The sequence below is a fragment of the Thunnus albacares genome, chromosome 1 (genome assembly GCF_914725855.1).
Source record: "Thunnus albacares chromosome 1, fThuAlb1.1, whole genome shotgun sequence".
NCBI classification, from domain to species: Eukaryota; Metazoa; Chordata; class Actinopteri; order Scombriformes; family Scombridae; genus Thunnus; species Thunnus albacares.
This window is the reverse complement of record NC_058106.1, coordinates 9,797,591-9,816,701: the sequence shown is the minus strand read 5'-3', so window position 1 is coordinate 9,816,701 and position 19,111 is coordinate 9,797,591. Positions and strand designations below refer to the sequence as shown.

Sequence of the window (19,111 nt, the reverse complement as noted above, 5' to 3'; positions counted from 1 at the left end):
TCAGTTTCATGACACTCATTAAAGATCCCCTCCAAACCTGTTATAAGAGGGAGCCTATATAAAATACTCTGAATAATAATTTGTGTCCGGTATGGCTTTTCCACCAAAAAAAGTTCAATTATCTTGTTAAAATCCTTAAAATTACATCTACGTCATCTCCCTCATTAAAAATTCCAGATCTATGAATATGCAAATGAATATTTAATTTCAGTAGTTTAATTGCTGGACAGGAGATGTCTCCTACTTCACTGTAAAGTCAATTCTCAGTGTTAGTGCACTGGAGGCTTCAAGCCTCCACATCACAATTGTGTGAGTTGAATTTTAGACCAAAATTGTCTTCCAAACTATTTATGATGTCATAAATCATGCTCGTAGGCCCACCCCTTAAAATCAGATTTTCATTGAGCTCAAAGAAACTTTCCACTTTCTGCAGATAAAAGTGAAAACAAACTGCACATACATCATTCTGCACAGTGAAGCCCCAATATCAAACTGAAGGAACAAGAAAAAAATAACATATTTTTGAGTGGAGGGGGACTTTAAGTAGTCTTACCTGTAACTTATTTCTTCATATGGGTTTCTTTATTTGTACTATAGCATTCAGAAGGCTAAAAAACTAAACGTAGGTAGGCCAACGCACTCAAAAGTAGTTATCATGGCATCCTACTGCACCACATGGTCTAAATTTAAAAACCCAAAGCAAAAGGATATATAATGTTTTACAGCTTTCTAATCAGAAATTAGTTACATGCTGTCAAATATATTTATGGGCACTATTAATGAAAATAAATCATTTTAAAAATCCAAATTGCAGGGTTGGAAATATGTTTTCACCAGTGGAGATTGTTTTGGGTTTTTTTCATATTATACATGGTTTACTGAATCGTTTTCAGAATGCTACATAACTTGATAATGAATGTAGTGTAATGTTTCCATCAAATACTTATAAAAACACTAATTTAAAGGTGCATAGTAATGAAGGATTAGTAGTTGCATTGGGAATGCAGCGTAGCTCCATGCTGCCCCCTTGTGGAACAACAACTACCTTGTTCATAATGGTTACTGTGGCTTTTTATCCCATAATGGAAAAGCTTCATTAGCAGCTGCATCTGTACACAAACACTACAAGAAATTCAGATTCTCAATAATTATAATAAGAGTCACACGCGACAGTATAGATAACTGAGCTTTATTTAATAATGTAAACCAATAAACGGTACAATCAAATAAAAAAGATTAGTGTCTAACATCATAAAATAACAATTTAAGCTATTGCATTTAGCACTCAATAACACTATATTGTCACAATGTTGTATAACAAGCAGATTGTCCCAATAGTTGCATAGTACAGGTGAGTCAAGTGTACTTGCTACTGACCACTGGTGTTAAGTGCAATATTTATGTACATTAAAACATCATGCAGAGCCATGGCTGGGGTTGATACACTTTATATTCACCCAACTCTCTTACATCTAAAGCATTTAGCTCACACTTGTATCAAGTGACTCACACTTAGTCTAATGGTAGAATCAGCTTTTACTCCTAAACCACCCACATTACAACCATGGAGTGCTGGGCAAAGATAGTGTACATTACTCATGTTGATAATGCAAACCCAAACATAACATTTCCAATTTTCAGGTTTTCACAAAATCCACTTAGTGAATTTGACAGTGAATTGACCCCAAACTCCACTGAGTACAAATCAGGATTCCTTTTTTAAACATTTCAAACTCTTTCCAGTCCTTAACAACTTCTTGGTGGTCAAGTGGTCTGCTATACCAGTTATTTATATGACAGAGTTACGCCTCATAACAACCAACACCGCAGTATGAGATTTAACAATGTGGTCTGCAGGTCTGTGTAACAGCAGCCACACACTCATCCTGACTTAAGACCTCTATGCACTTTTCAGACTGTTTTTTAATTTTAAAAATGTATGTGAAAGGCAAAGTACTCTAGTTGTACACTCACAAACAAAATCTCCTGAGGATATTGAACTATTTTTGTTAATGCAGTTTCAAAATCAACACCAACATTTAATAGTAAAATATGACCCAGACTGTAACATAAGTGAGCAGACACATTTTGTGTAGTGTACACTTTTTTTATAGATTCTCAATTGCCATTTTCAGCACACAAAGTGTCACCTGTATGAGAAACAACAACACATAATAACACAAACAGAACATAATACACTTAGTATAAACTGATGAATGTAAATATGGTTTTATATCTCAAAAGCCTAATAAGTAACAAGAGTAGTCAGATACCTCAAGGCTAGAAATCCTTTTGAAAAATCTGTTTTACTGCTTTTAACCTGTAACAACTATTTTTAGAGTCCCCAACAAATAAATAAATAAATAAAAGAATGTAGCTCAAATCTGCCATGTGTTTCAGATGACACATCCTTTTTAGGAGTGATATCTAATCCCGGACAACATATCCAAAATGCAGCAGATCACATCTTGTCAAAAAAAAAAAAAAAGGTTATCAATGTAAATTTACACTCTGATGCCAGTTTATTAGGTACACCTAGCTAACACTACCTAATATCTAATACAACGGCTCTGCAATAAATGCTACGTTTTGTTGAACATGTTTTACAGACGTCTTGATTCAACTTAAACAGTTATTTTGGAGACTGTAATTTGTGTTTGTTTGAATTGTATTTGGTTATATACCGAGTTGTGTTTTTCCACTCATTGATTTAAATGTGGTGGATGAAAGATGAGAAACATTTGTCAGAATAAAGGAAAACAGTTCAACAGCACCGCAAACTACAGCAACAAAATGATGGTAAAGTTGAATTATCACCTTTGGAAACAAAATCTAAACAGTACACCTTCTATAAGGGTGTGATATTACTGCAGGGCTGTTGTATTACACTGCATTACTTGTCGGTTGGTGTACATAATAAACTGCTGAGTGTATGAATCAAAATCCCTTCATTCCAAATGTATCAACTGTTTAAAAAACAGATCATTTAAATGATTACCATATACATATCTACCTACATAATAATATGTATCACAATGACAAGATGAGTTACATGGGAATGAAACTTATCTCCAATCAAATAAACTGTCATTGGTTTATCTACCAAAGCACTTCAGTAACTCATTTGCTTGTGTTTGTGTTGTTTACAGTAGTGCATCATTTGGTACTTGTGGCTCTTTCAAACAGTGTTTTTTCTAACTTTGGGACAACTTTTCATACACTTTCCACTCCGGGGCAGTGAATTAGTGCGTCCTTCTTGGTATGTAGGAGTGTAATTAGTAAAATGTAATCAATTCTTTGTCCTCTCAGACGCAACACAAAAAATAAGGATCCATTAGAAGATCATTTGGGCCCAGGCTTACCTTCCACACTTCATTTCAGGTTTTTGAGATAGTAAGACTCGCTGAACAAGAACACACATGAGCCATGAACACATGACATGGTTTCCATCAAACAATACACATCCTTTTGCAATTCAGTGCTCTGCTTCATATTTTAAAAAAGTATTACTTAAGTTGTTTTTGTTGAAATAGATGTCATATTTTCCCAAAGTGGTGGCCATCTCATTTTGGAATAAAACTCGAATGTAATTTTTTGAGAACAGATACAGGGAAAAAATAAAACAGCCAGTTAATGTAACAGTAGTCAAGGAATGACAATGGTTTAGTCAGGTGCCATTACTTCATTTAGCAGTTAGTTAAGAATTGGGAAATGCAGATTCACCAAGTGAAGAGTGAACATTAAAACACAGTGCACCACACATGTATGCTTGTAGTGCATGTCCCTTTACTTCGTGTAGAGGGCTGCAGACTTGTTGACCAGAGAGGATGAGACAGTAACCAGATCTTCATTGGGTCCAGAGGAAATAACCCAAACAATGAATTACTCTGCCACTCTATTTGGAACGGTGGCATAGTTAGCATCTCGTGTAATTCTATAAAAAGAAAATAATACTAAAAAAATAGGTCAAGCTTTGGGGTCACAGTGGATAAGGCTTGTTCTGTCGTCCATCCGTGCTTTCATGTGGGTCGAGCAATCTCGGTGCACATGGTCCTGCATGAGCAGGGATTTGGCTTCAGAGCTGGAAGCAGCCAGTGGAGCTAGGTTAGTAAGAAGGCCTCAGAACCAGTGACTTAAGTCAAGGACTGGAACTGCAGCCGAGCCTTTGTTAACTGTCACGTTCGAGTCACGGCATCACTGCATGGAGCAGGACGGACCTTCGGAGCAGCAGCACACTGAGGAGCCCAGGGCTTTGGGCGGAATCAGGTCCAGGTCCTCGTCATCTGGGATCTCGTCCAGACGGTAGCCGTCCTGAAGCAGCTGCCTGCTTAAATCAGGATGGACCTGAAGAACAAAGACAGAGACCTCACTGACAACACACACACACATATCATCTGCTTATCGTAGCCTTTTCATGGCCTATGATTACGTAGCCTTGCTGCTATGAACCAAACTAATTGCACCCTACACCTCAAACAGGACATAACAGATTTGAGTAGCAATATGTGAGATACTTCTTTGTGGTCTTAAATCAAAAGTCATCTTTACTCAAGACGTTTTCTTGCCAATGTAACTATGTAGTTTATGGTGGGAATAAGCGACCAAACTCAACAAGAATTCTGATAATTGTAGTCTGGGCTTGCCTAAATAGTTCTAAAGCAATTAAAACATTTAAATGAAACAACACCAAACTGAACTCCTTGAGAAAGGACATGCATCAATGATAGATCCAACTGGCTTTTGGGTTCAACTCAGGTTGCCAGTGATGCCTCCAGTCTGATGGTGACTGCTAGCAATTACAGTTGTTAAAGTGCTATTAAACATTTTTTAATTTAAGTTTGAATAACCCAAACCCTATCCACTCCAAATATATAAATGCATAGCTGGGATAGAGGTCCATTAGTCTGTCCCCATCATGAATTATTCACATTCAGTACCTGTAAAAGTTTGGACACACCTTCTCATTCTCTCTTGAATGACAAAGTGTATCCAAACTTTTGACTGGTACTATGTCTTTGTTTTATGTATCTTAGGTATGATGAAACTCCTACAGTTGCTCAACAGTAATGTGAGAAAACAGGTAAAACTGAATTTAAGGCAGTGTTAACAACTCTGGCTACATAACTGAGGTGAAGAAATAGTCAGAGGTTTAGTGTGTGTGACTGACAAAAACAACAAAGACAGCTTTTGTTCTCACATCCATTCACACAGTAAATACTGTAACTACAATATGTATAAAAACACTCAAACACAAACGAGATCTGGCCACAGTTCTAAATGTTTGATGTACTGTTATCAGTTGTACTAATTCTTTTAAATGAGTTTGTGTTGTTTTATGTGAATCATTTGAGACAAATCTGTTCCCTTAAACGGCTTTCTAAAATGTACAGTATACTACTGTCTGGCAATCTGCATCATTTAGTGGTGCAACTGCCCTACAAGAACTCCATAAATACTTTACAAGTTTTATCTCACTGACAGATTTGTTTCAAGATTTCCAAAGTCACAGTTCCAACTGACTAAACTATATTAGTGTTAATTAAAGTTTGCATGGAAATCACTCAGAAATAAGACAAAAATGAAAAAGTAAAGCCCTTGACTGAAAATAGCTGTGCATGGATGGCCAAAAAACTGATTTCTGCGCGCACACACACACACACACACACACACACACAGACACACAACCCGCCAGTTTGACTACGTGGTAACTGAGATTCTGATAGCATGTAAAGAATCCGCCACGGGGAAGCTCACCTCAGCTGAAGAGTATCCTGAGGAGTACTGCTCAAAATCAATCTCTTCATCACTGCAAGAACAAGTAGAACAGGTTCTGTCATTCTGATTTAACCATTTAAGTGTCAACTGGGATTGTGTTTACAGAAACCATAGCTGTGTGAAAATGCCCAGATTGATACTTAAATGTTCCCTGCGGAGTTTTCTTGTACGCAAACAAAAGTAACGTTTACATTAAAAACACATTTTGTGTATCCTTAAAGTCTAAGAAAACATGTTAAATGCATTTCATTCTTCATACAACAAAAGAAAAACAGAACATTTTGAAACCTGATTGGTTTACATCCATGTTTACTTGTTTGCACTCTTCTTCTTTCCTGCCTTTGCTGGCAGGGAACGGGGCCCACTTATAAAAATAATAACCGCTATTTAGCACTATTAGAGGTCAAAAACTCCACAGGGTACCTCTAAACATGAACTGCCCAGGTGATGTGATTTTATAGCGACAATGTAAAACAATGAGTTCAAAGAAAAATAACAAAAGACTTCATCTGTAATTGGATTTCACAAATACAGCTTTAGATTTTGTTTCCCCAAAACATAAATGAAATGAAATGACTAGAAAAGGTTTTTTGCTGATGCACTCTAATGAATGATAAATAGAAAAAAATGTGTTGCTCCCCTTCTTAAATCAGGTTTGACTCTAGTTTTCCACTATTTGGTTTAAAGTGAATTCTACATGCCTATAACCTGTGTACCTGGTGTAACCTTACCTATCTGACTCCAGTGCTACCAAAGTATCCTCCGCATGCTGACTCAGAGCAGCGTAGCCCTTGTTGAACTTCACCGTCCTAAATGGAGAAAAAAGAAACTGATGAAATCACCCTGAACAAACAAATCCTCTCCTGCGTAATGCTGACGTCACAAAAAGCAGCTTCCTTTTTCCTCGCTTCTCTTTACCTTTTGGCTCCTTGTCTGGGCTGATGCATCACCGGAGGTCCTGGTGAGAGGGCTTTCTTCTTCAGTGCTTTCCTCGCCATCTCCCTGTGTTTTTCTATGAGTAATCAGAGAACAAGACATTTTTGTGCTTAGTGTTGACACCACACACACACACACACACACACACACTATATCTGCCTGTTCAAACAAATCTGTTAAATGAATGCTTTACAGATTCAATCGTCAATTGCATTTTTGTCATGAGCGTTTGGGAATTTCTGCATCTGGTCTTTTCCTGTGACTGAATGATTGGGGAACTTCTTTTCTAGGTTTTGTTGTGGGTCTCTGCAACTTACAGTATATTAAAAATATTGGTAGCATAGAAAAGGTAGTTCTAAAATTTTGTTTAACTTTATGAAAGTGCCTCTCAACTTCCTGTCAGTGACTGTGGTTGACTACAGCTGGTAGCTTCTCTGTGCTTGTATAAATAGGGCTTGTTCGACTGCATGTGTCAAAATGAGTCACAAACATTACAATAGGAAAGTCAATAGTTCAGTACAGAAAGCTCATAATAGATTTACACAACTTGAGGCCATCTCAAAGCAACTTCAAGTCCCAAGATCATCAGTGCAAGCAACTGTTCACTGGGAACAGTGGTCAAATTGTCCCTCTGTTGAGAGACAATGAGACATGCAACCTAAATACTAGCTCAGCTGTATGTATATTTTTGACCCATTTCATTTTGTTATAATTTTTTTTTTTTATAAAGAAGCCAAATTTCTGAATATTTTTGTAAAACAAGGAAATGCATTGTTACAAAAAACACACCATAAAAACAAAAACACAAAAACAGCTGCATGAATAATTATAATCCCAATACTGCTATAGTAAACATATCCCTGACAAGTGTATGTGACCTTTGGACCTCAACTGTACATCCATATTACAACTTTTCACAATTGTTTACACACCAAAATTGGAACTTGAAACACAATCACTGAAACCTGAAACTCATGTACCAAAACCCTAAACCAAATCTGCAAAGCACAATTTCTGCTTCACACTCAGTTTTCAATTCTAAATCACACTTTTTGCAAAAGACCACACACAATTCTCTACATTATGCACAGCATTCAAACTTCAAATGTCTTGTGTTCCTTTGGAAAGCAACACTAACCAAGATGCCGAGCCTTATTTACCAATGGGCAACGCCAGCTACTCACAGGTGTAAACACGAGTTGCTTAACTGTTCACTTAGAAATCAGAGCTTAGCACTATGAAAAGGCCACAGATGAGCTCTCCTGTTTTGGAGGAAGATGGAAGTCAATGGTGAAGCAAGAGCTAGAGGTCAAAGAGTGAGAGGAAGAGGAGGAAGAGGACGAGGACAGAAAGTTGTCTCAGATGAGATCAGGCTCACATTACTTGACCATACGCTCAACCATGCACTGAGCATGAGGGAGGCTGGGCAGAGAGTTCAGCTCAACCTGAGCAGCTACATGGTTGTATCTATCATCCGTACATTCAGAAATGAGAACCAGTACGTTACCTACTATCTACACTATGTACTGCTCTTTATGTATGTAAAGTGGTATGAAAAAGTTTAGGCACCCCTGACAATTTCCATTATTTTCATTTATAAATCATTGGGTGTTTGGATCAGCAATTTCATTTCGATCAATCAAATAACTGATGGACGCAGCATTATTTCAGTGGTGAAATGAGGTTTATTGGATTAACAGAAAATGTGCAATATGCATCAAAACAAAATTAGACAGGTGCATAAATTTGGGCACTCCAACAGAAGAATCACATCAATATTTAGTCGAGCCTCCTTTTGCAAAAATAACAGCCTCTAATGAGTGTCTGGACTCTGGATGAAGGTATTTTGGACCATTCCTCCTACAAAACATCTCCAGTTCACTTAGGTTTGATGGTTGCCGAGCATGGACAGCGCGCTTCAAATCATCCCACAGATTTTCAATGATATTCAGGTCTGGGGACTGGGATGGCCATTGCCGAACATTGTACTTGTTCCTCTGCGTGAATGCCTGAGTAGATTTTGAGCAGTGTTTAGGGTCGTTGTCTTGTTGAAATACCAAGCCCCGGTGTAACTTCAATTTTGTGACTGACTCTTGAACATTATTCTCAAGAATCTGCTGATATTGAGTGGAATCCATGCGACCCTCAACTTTAACAAGATTCCCAGTACCGGCACTGGCCACACAGCCCCACAGCATGATGGAACCTCCACGAAATTTTACTGTGGGTAACAAGTGTTTTTCTTGGAATGCTGTGTTCTTTCGCTGCCATGCATAACGCTGCTTGTTATGACCAAATAACAATAATCTTTGTTTCATCAGTCCACAGGACCTTATTCCAAAATGAAGCTGGCTCGTCCAAATGTGCTTTTGCATACCTTAAGCGACTCTGTTTGTGGCGTGTGTGCAGAAAAGGCTTCTTCCGCATCACTCTCCCATACAGCTTCTCCCTGTGCAAAGTGCGCTGAATTGTTGAACGATGCACAGTGACACAATCTGCAGCAAGATGATGTTGTAGGTCTTTGGAGGTGGTCTGTGGGTTGTCTTTGACCACTGTCACCATCCTTCGCCTTTGCCTCTCCGATATTTTTCTTGGCCTGCCACTTCTGGCCTTAACAAGAACCGTGCCTGTGGTCTTCCATTTCCTCACTATGTTCCTCACAGTGGAAACTGACAGCTGAAATCTCTGAGATAGCTTTTTGTAGCCTTCCCCTAATCCATAATGTTGAACAATCTTTGTTTTCAGGTCATTTGAGAGTTGTTTTTAGGCCCCCATGTTGCCACTCTTCAGAGGAGAGTCAAAGAGAAGAACAGCTTGCAATTGGCCACCTTAAATACCCTTTCTCATGATTTGATGCACCTGGCTATGAAGTTCAAGGCTTAATGATCTCACCAAACCAATTCTGTGTTCCAATGAATCAGTTCTAAGTAGTTACAGGTGTTCAATTCAACAAAATGACAAGGGTGCCCAAATTTTTGCACAGCCAGTCACGTCTCATTTAATTTCAACTTAATATTGCTACACTAAAAATCTTTGTCTGGAAAATACCCCAGTACTCAGCTTTTATTAGACAAGGAATGGTATGCCAATGTGATCATTTTCTGTGAAGTAAATTATTATGCAGCCTCAGAGGGGTGCCTAAACTTTTTCATACCACTGTATACTGTAGTACACTGCAGTCTGACATATCAGTAGGTCTATGATACTCAGTGATTGTTGACCAGTGTTACAGTAATGTTATTTCATATTGAAGAAAAATAAATTTTAGCTCAGTGTTACAAATCATATGTTTTTGAGACCAGGCCAACAAACAATACCATTAGTGGCAAACAATACTACTAGACTACCAGAAATCCAGAACCATATAATTGCAGACAACACAATATTCAATAATATTCCCCAGGTGGGCTTGTCTACATTGAACCGTGTATTACAGCACAACCAAATCCAGATGAAACAGGTCTACAGGGTGCATTGTAGTGTATTGTGCTTCACCATATTGACTGCATTTTGGAAACAAATAAAATTTTTGTTACTGTATTGCATTTGTGTGTTTATTTATATATATTTTAGTAGATACACATTACTGTAACAATGTTTTACAACCAGCTACAGTAACACTCTAAATGCAAAAGGCATAAACCTACAGATAAGATATTCATAGTGTTTTGTGTTGAGCACATCGGTGTGTTTTTTTTTTTTTGAGATGCAGTGTTTGCTTTTGCTAGAGATTCGTAGAGTTTTGTGTTTAGAGTTTTGAGAAAATGAGCCAAAGATTCAGCAAACATGTGTAAATAATTGTGAAAAACTGTAAAAGTAAACATGCCTCAGCTCTGTTACTGTTGTTGTTCTTCTCTTATGGTCCAAAACACAACAAGCAATAAGCTTGTTATTGTAGAAGCTTATTTAACAACCTACAAACAGGACTTAAACATCACATATATATGCACACCTACATATAGGAATGTATGTGCATGTTTGTCCAATCGAGTTAAAAATTTTAACAGGTTGGAGCAGCTCTGCAGCTCTCTGGAGGAGACATGATGACTTTTCTAGTTTCAAAAAGTTGATCAAATATTTTACTCTTCTGCCTATAGATGCTTGATAAACTGATAACTGGATTATAACAATACTTTCCAGAGAATTATACAACACACTGGGTAAAACTTTTCTTTTCCTAGTTATTGAGTGAGAACATATTGGCTTATTTCTAACAGAGACAGAAGAGTATGTGAAATGTCATGTGTCTTATGGAATTTGTATCTCCAGCCTCACATGACATATTCACACGACAGCGACTTCTCATGCACAACATCCAGCATCACCTCTTCTCTGAGTGGAAATCCTCCCTGTCTATGACATTTGCCTGGCATTATGCAGTGATATGTGGCTACACGAAGTCCGTTTTGTTGATGCAAAATGAATACTGGAATCAGATTCACCAGTCTGTCAGTAATGCAATGCAGATATTTCCGTTGCAGAGATCTCAACAACTTAAAGATATGCAGCACCTCATTAATGTGATACAAAGATGTCAGTGCCTTGGATATGATGGAAGTAGGCAGTGCACAATATTATGAAAAGTTGACTATACATACTACTTTCTATACACACACCCACGCAGTGAAACTGTGGGCTACTGAGCTCATCCGGGTCTGAAGACTCAGGCTCTGCTTTCCTGCTGGCCACACATTCAACACTTTCTACCTTACCCATTTTTTTGAGGTGTATAACAGCATGAACCAGCAGCTGAACTCATAAAAACAACAGTTATCATGAAAGGACCCCTGAGCTAGCAACAGGCATAATAATGGCCTGTTGATGTCACTGGTTGTGGTGAGTCAAAGAAACACTTACGTAGTTTGAGGTGGATGGCTGGAGCTCTGGACATGATGTAAGGTCCTCTTTTCTCCACCGGCCTGATGCCTCCATCAGTGGTCTTAGGCCTGGTGCCGCTGCTGGGCCCCTGAGGTGGCAGAGATGAAGGAGAATAAGTATCTAATATTCATTTATAGTAGCCAGGTAAACATTTTCATGTGATAAATGACGAGACAATAAAGTTTTTAGGGATGTCTTAAAAAGCATGTGAACCAATTCACCAATCAACCAATTCACAAACAAATCACACTTTCATGAATCAAATTAGTTTCTGTTTAGAACTTGAGGAGGGTTAAGACTTTCCCAGAAGTCCAATCGGCTTAAAGGAAGAGATAATCAATTTGACGTGTTTTAGGCCTATTAATCATGTCATTTACAGTGAAAGTTAGTATGCTAACGTTATAATGTCTTCAGCTGGAAAGCTTACCCTCTCGACCATAATTTCTCATGTATGTCTCATCTAAACAACTGTCAAAAATCACAGGCTAGGCTAGTCAGCTAGCCTCCCAGACTGTATTTAACTAGAAGCTAGCGTTAGCTGCACTAGCCTTGCTGACATTACCGTCAAAACTTGTTGTGGCTCCGGCTGCGCTTCCAGCAGGGTGTCTTTCTCTGGTTCCTCTATGATGTCGTTCATCATCTTGGCGTCAGTTGTCACAAATTACACCACAACACAGTCATGATGATAGGCGCCCCGCCGGAGAGGGACTTTGTTGTTTTCTTCAGGAGGAGGAGGTAGGCACTTCTGTTAGCTTGCTATGCTAATGCTATCAGTGACAGGTTTTTATGCTACTTCCGCTCAAAATTCGTCCAATGAAAGCTGCAGTCACGAACATGTTCCGTAAAACAGCCTGATGACACACTGTCACTGTGTGGTAGAGAAGTCAGATGATTCACCCACAATTTCTCTTTTTGTGAAATAACGTGTTTTTCAATTTTTCAATTTTAAAAATCGTATATTTTTTTAAACCACGCCCTTCATCACATTAGTTTAACAGAGAGGGACAAAAAGGAGTTTACCCAAAAGTGTAGGCTACCAGAAACTTTAAATCAATAGATGGGGGCACAAAATGAAAATCTGATTATTATATAACAGGGTTTATAATATTTTATAAATAGTTGTAAATAATGCCAATAAACTCTACGCACAGTCCCCTGACTCCATTTTCCACAGGGGATTTTGTTGTGTATTTCCAAAACATACTGAATATACTGCAAATACAACTGTATAATGAGTCAGTTGCTCACAATATTCACTGGCAGAGAACTGCATGCTATCTCATTTCTGTAACAACAAAATGCACAATCCAGCTGAAAGGTTTCCAGCCTTCTGTCGACCTCTGGTGGGTGAGAGAAGAGCTGACAGAAAAGAAATCCTGACTTGCTCATAGAGAAAGACACTGCTAAAAAAGTTTTCCGCTTATCCTGATGATGTCCAGAGGAAAATCTTCTCTGTCTGTCTAAACTGTCTCCTTGAAAATTTGCATTTTTTAAAAAGGGTTAAATATAAAATGACCAAGTATGCAGAAACAGTGTACATTTTTGTGTTTGTAATTTGTCCAGCAACCACAACCGTGCTGCCATTTCTATCCTCTGAACTAGAGCTGAATAGACTGTGGTTTGTATACAGTGCTGAACCCGTCTGCATGTGTGTAATAGTTATTGAACTGTTTTTTACCCTGCTCCAAAACAACTTCACCTTCTATGAGATTTTATAGATTTAAAAATATTCAATGGTTTACCAGAAAAAAAAAAACAAACACTTAACACACATTCTTCCGTTATTGGTTTTCTTTATTAGGTCCACCATTTTGCACATAACAAGACGTCATGGATTCAATTAACAATATAGACATTTTTGAAAGGAAAGAATCGGGAGAGCTCATCTCTTTACACAGCAAATGACCTGAGGAAAGAGCAACAAAAGATCTTTTCAGCTGCAAGCAAGTGATATGCAATGTGATCCATGTTACTGCATACAGTGCTGCAGTAGTAGTATTATATGTAGTCAGGTGAATGCATATGAGTGATTTCTTTTTTACCATCACAAAGAAAAGCACATATTATCTGCTGTACTGCCTCATTGTGTTGCTAGTGCCTGTTCATAAAGTAGGCCGGTGTACACATACAAGGTTGCAGGCAGCACTGGACACCATCAGTACTGATGCCTGAAACAACCGTTCTACAGAGACACCACCTTCCCTGGTAACCTGTATTAGTACGACATAATGCGGTCTCACCTCAACAGTCTATAACTTGTCAATGCCCAGCTCTTCTGGTGTCGAGATGCCGAGTTCTGACAGGGTGGGTGTCAGCTCCTGAATCAGGTAAGGATAGATGTCTTTGTGGGGGCCTGCTTTGTCCTGCAAGACAAAAAAAAAGTCAACAACAGATCAGGAGCATTTTTTCAGAGGCCAAACTAGCAAACTTGGCAACAGACAATTAAGTAACGATTAGGCTGCATTCACACCAAATCAGGTGGTGCGACGAAAACGCCAGTCGTCCCATTCATTTGAATGGGGGTAGTACGGCTTGGCTGTGGCCGTTTTGGCCACTGTGGTGCCGCATCGGATTGCGGCCGGCAAGTTGAGTCAGAGTCAACTTTTGGAGAAATGCAACCCAATGTCACTGCGGCTGAAGGCTGCGGTAGCCAATCACAGCGGGAGATCAGACTGACAAGAGTTGTAAATTCTGCCATGAGGACAAAGCAAGGACATTTCTCTTTGCTTGATAACGTTAGTACTTTGCTGTCTGCTTCCCGACTCATTTAAAAAAAAGACGAGAGAAAGAGAGCGAGAGCAGCTGTGGTCGAGCGAGCTAGAGAGTGAATGAAGAGAGGCAGCGCTGATAGCAAGAAAGCTGATGAATCAGATCAGTAAAACATTATTTTCTGATTGTTTCACAGAGGTGACATTCTAGAGCACAAATAAACACGCTCACAAACCCACACACCTCCGCTCGACTGTGTGGTTTAACGCCCCACCGCCTGATTTGGTCTGAATGCAGCCTTAGTCTCTCAGGATGTAACAATATAATGTATCTGTTTTCTCTATAATCATTTGTTTATTATATAATATTGTAATATTGTGTAATACACTTACTATGAAAATAATGCGGGAAACAATGAATAGACTGTGCAGTTGTGCTACACTTTTCAAAACTAGCTTTATTTTTCTGTTTGTTGTAACTATTCGTTTGCACCTTGTGGTCCTTTTCCCAGTAGCCTGTGTCACAATATGAACAAGTAGAAGTTGTTGATTTGTCACAAACTCTTGACTTTGGTCAAGTGATTCTCATTCAAGCTCTCTGCATGTCAGAAGTTACACCTCCTTAATGAAACAAAGCTCAGACAAAATGTTTGGCAGACCCTGTACAAAGCTATGATGAAGTCACTCACCTTGACGGCCTCTAGGATGCGAATGGCGCTGGCCAGGTCATTCAGTCTTCGGCATGCTCTTAGTGCCGAATCCAGGATCTTGGCCTCAGGTACCAAGTCATACCCGATCAAGGTGTTCATGCCTTTAGGTTAAAATTAATAGAAAAAAATCATCCATGATTTCAAAGAATCAAAATGAAGAACAGCTGCAACCCATAACAGAGAAAAAGCAACATTTGATGGACCATGAATCTATAGTATTGGATTAACCAGAGAATGTTACAATTAATTAGTTATCAAAATAGTTGCTGATTCATTTTCTATCTTTCGACATAAGTGATTTATCATTGTAGCTTCATAATTTGACCACATTTACTTCAAAAATACATATTGGCGTAGTTCAAATCTGTGACTATGTGATCTCATAATGATTTGAAAATTAAACAAAACTGGACTTTTAACAATAATAAAACCAGGAAATAATAAAGGGAGGAAGTCACTTCATCAGAATGTGATAAGAATGAAGAAAGTCACCTTTCTTCAGTTCCCAGGCATCGATGTCAGGCTTGCTGAAGTAAGTGACCCAGCGGGCATCAAACTCCTCGTCTGTCTCCACCTTTCCATGAGAGTAACATCTGGAGGCCAATGGAGCTGAAAAACAGGAAGTAGACATGTACCTTGAGAAATACAAAGATTTTATTTACAAAAATACTTTTTATGTTAACAAATATGTTGTCTTAACACAAGCAGCGTTACAAGAACTTGAATAAAATACATTCTGAAACTGAAACAGGCCAAAATCTGAATTAAAGGATGACTAAACAAAATGACAAGCAGTGATAATGATATGTGATAGTGACTAGTTATAATTTTCTGGTTTTTAATTGTGATAACCTCACACTGCATCCAAGAATTAATCTGTCAAACCAAAGCACCCACTGTATTCAAGAAGCCAACACGTCATGTTTTACACTGTCAGTGAGCAAGCAAACATCTAACAGAGACAATTTGGTAAGAAATATGATTTTGTTTTCTGTTTTTCCAGGAGTAAAACTGTCATTTCTACAAATTTCTTATCTGATAACAACTGCTATTAAGAAAGAAAAATATATGTTGCAGGACCCAAATTGAATTAATTAAAGTAGGTTCAGTTAAAGCACGCACAACATTTGCAGCTACATTCATCAGGGTGGTTGATGTTTAGACGTGTATATGATACACAGCTATAAACTTGACTTGGAACATGAGGTTAATTTCAGTTTCTTTAAATGCAATGAGTGATTGGTCTTGTGACTTCCACCATATGTTCAATTCAAAACAATAAAAAGTAAAACCCACACATAATATAAACCATGATTTATATCACACAACAATGACATAACAATGAGATAACTAGCATGTTATCTGACATAATTACAACTTATTTATGCAGCATGTTCAATTTCATTTCCATCTCGTCAACTCATCACAGACACAAACATATCATTTTATTTGGATCGCATTTTATACAATACATACATGTATAATTTCTTCTTGTATTAATAATAGTGAATTACATCTTAATACCTGTTAAAGTAGTCTGCATAGATACACATGTACATATACTTGTAGTGAGCTAGGGCATGATGACCTAAATAGGGAAGTTCAGGACAGTTCATTTTAGGTGAATAGTAACAACAGGTCACCAACTACAATCTCCAAAACGTCCACAGTTAACCACATCTGTATTTTAAATATATCGTTATATACATACTATATAATATAGTCTGTGTTGAACGTGTCAGACGTTAAAATTGCGTATAAACTGCGCTCACTGACACTCTTGAACTAACTGAGGAGGGTCATCACAAGGTCGAGCCTTTTTTCATTAAGATTCATTTCGCGCCGCTTCTTTTAAAATACTCTATGAAAGTTGTGAATTTAAAAAATATATTGAATTCAAGCTCACAAGGATACATACTCCTAAAAATAATTCAATGTCACCCTACGTTAGCTTTCACGTACACACACAGGGTGAGAAAGCTAAGCTAAGTCGCTCGCCGAGCAGGCTGCTTCTAGTCATCTTTGTAACAGAAGCTGCTTCATTTCACGGCAGGTGTGAAGCTGACAGTCGTACCTGAGTAGCAGGGCCGCGACCGAGCCAGACTCCGGGCTCCGGTGGCCGACAGGCGGAACACAGCACGGAACATACTGTCGCAGTGGTGGCAACACCGACCTGAGTGCTAAAAAGACAGCCTGACCGGGCGTACACGATGAGGGTTACGAGGGTCACGTGATCGACGGAACTACACGAAGGCTCTACGTCCAAGCTGCTGATTGGTCCGTTTCTTTGGCCGTACTGTAAATGTGAGTGGTTTGAGTTTAACTTATTAACTGCATGAGAAATATAATGTCTTAAAGATTGTTTTAAATATTTGTTTAATACAGTGTGGTTTACTCAAGTCAGCAGAAGCACTGTAAATGTGGAGAATTAATTTCTACATCACAGCCAAATGTTGCTGGCTATTTGAAGGAATCACATTAAATTAGATACAGTCATTATCATGCTATGGGCAGTCTGATTGACATTGGTTGATTTTGATTTTCGCTCTAGCACTGACCATAATCTGTGGTCAAACTATAGTCGTAGACCTGAATTGGTTTAACCTGGGCTCCTGTGTAAATTGAATATAGATTGACATTTAATGCCAAATTTAAACTATTATACTACCTAAATAATTGAATTTTCAAACTTTTGTCAGGGGTGTGTACATTTAAAAGGAGTTTTACAACCACTGAGAGTAATTGTCAATGGTTGGAGTAGAAAATATCAATCTGTGATGACCCAAGTTAAAGGCTTTCAGGAATAGTCTACTGACAAAACAATAACAGCTCATTGGTTAGGACAGAGTTTGTCTTCTTTAAGATCACTGGCCAGATAAAACATGAAAAATACCACACGGCACTGTTGGTCAGTGATTTACAACCTTTTTGGCTTATGACCCCTTATATAAAAACAATGTCTGGTTGGGGCCATTTGTCATGTTTCAGATGTCTATGAGTTGTTTGCAGTTCCAACAAAGAGTGATTTCGCTTCTTAACCTCTCTGATGGTTTCATCTAAATAACTCTTACAATTATCCAACATTTCATACACACACAAAAAATGATTAGAGAAAAGTCCAAAAATAAATACAAATTTGTGAAGCAGAACTTTTTTTTCTTCTTTCTCAGCGTATTAATCATTTATGACCCCTTAGATTTAGATTGTGACCCTTCAGAGGGGATCCGACCCTCAGTTTGGGAACCACTGCTGTAGGCCTTCAATGCCAGAGGTTAAAGTCCACCATAGCCTTCTGCAGCTAGGGGGAGCTCTTGGTTTAAAAATGAATTCAAGAATTAATTTTTTTTTTTCATTTATTGGTCTAGTTGCTAATAACTCTTATAATACATGAGAACGCACGTGAGGAGCAGAAGAACAGAAAACATGACGTCCATTTTGAGGAAAAAATCTTTTTGTATTTAGTAAAACCACAAATTATCATGTATTTTGAATTTTTTAAGTTAGATTCTGATAACATTCACCTATTTTATGTGTCTTTGTGAGCATGCATGTACAGGATGTAACATAATGGATATAACCAAGGTATAGTGGATTACCCTGTCGTGTGTATCTACTGTTGATTCAAGTTGGTGTGTGTGTGTGTATGTGTCAGTGTTCTTAGTGACGTGGTAAACTCTAATCCGCCCTAAGCCCAGGGCACCACAGTAGATGTCCATTAGTGTAATGTGCTGCTGCACATCGTTCCTTCTGTCTCTGCCTGTCTCTTTCTCTTTCCATCTGTGTCTGTCTTGTATTTTGTCTCTTGTCTTCCTTGCTTCCAGGCTTTGAATATGTGTTACATTGCATATTTTAGCCATATATCTACAGGTTCAGAACGTCTTAAAACGAGTGCTTAGGCTCATGGATAGGATAAGCTCTCTGACCTCTGACCTCCCAGTGAAAGGACATAAGAGAAAACACAATTTCTTGAATTTAATGAATATTGTATGACATTATATTAACTTATGTTATGTTATCGAAATATTACCACAGTCATATCACCTACAAAAAAATCTTTAGCAGTTGAATGAAGCTACTGTGATTGTAACATCTCATTATTCTTAT

The 19,111-nt window shown here is 38.2% G+C and overlaps 2 protein-coding genes across 2 annotated transcripts; both read right to left on the bottom strand.

Annotated features, from left to right (window-relative positions):
- Positions 1-1,173: 1,173 nt before the first annotated feature.
- fam219b (family with sequence similarity 219 member B) lies at positions 1,174-12,498 on the bottom strand. The gene is made up of 6 exons (XM_044372213.1): positions 12,152-12,498; positions 11,569-11,677; positions 6,694-6,787; positions 6,507-6,584; positions 5,755-5,806; positions 1,174-4,344 (listed from the first exon to the last, which is right to left on the bottom strand). Exons 1-6 carry the CDS (start codon positions 12,227-12,229, stop codon positions 4,195-4,197), a joined length of 561 nt encoding a protein of 186 aa, XP_044228148.1. The 5' UTR covers positions 12,230-12,498; the 3' UTR covers positions 1,174-4,194.
- An 867-nt stretch (positions 12,499-13,365) lies between these two features.
- Positions 13,366-17,225, bottom strand: LOC122996498 (cytochrome c oxidase subunit 5A, mitochondrial-like). Its single transcript, XM_044372004.1, has 5 exons — positions 17,082-17,225; positions 15,500-15,616; positions 14,987-15,108; positions 13,830-13,952; positions 13,366-13,495 (listed from the first exon to the last, which is right to left on the bottom strand). The coding sequence occupies exons 1-4, from the start codon at positions 17,152-17,154 to the stop codon at positions 13,839-13,841; spliced, it is 426 nt and encodes a 141-aa protein (XP_044227939.1). The 5' UTR covers positions 17,155-17,225; the 3' UTR covers positions 13,366-13,495; positions 13,830-13,838.
- Positions 17,226-19,111: the final 1,886 nt, after the last annotated feature.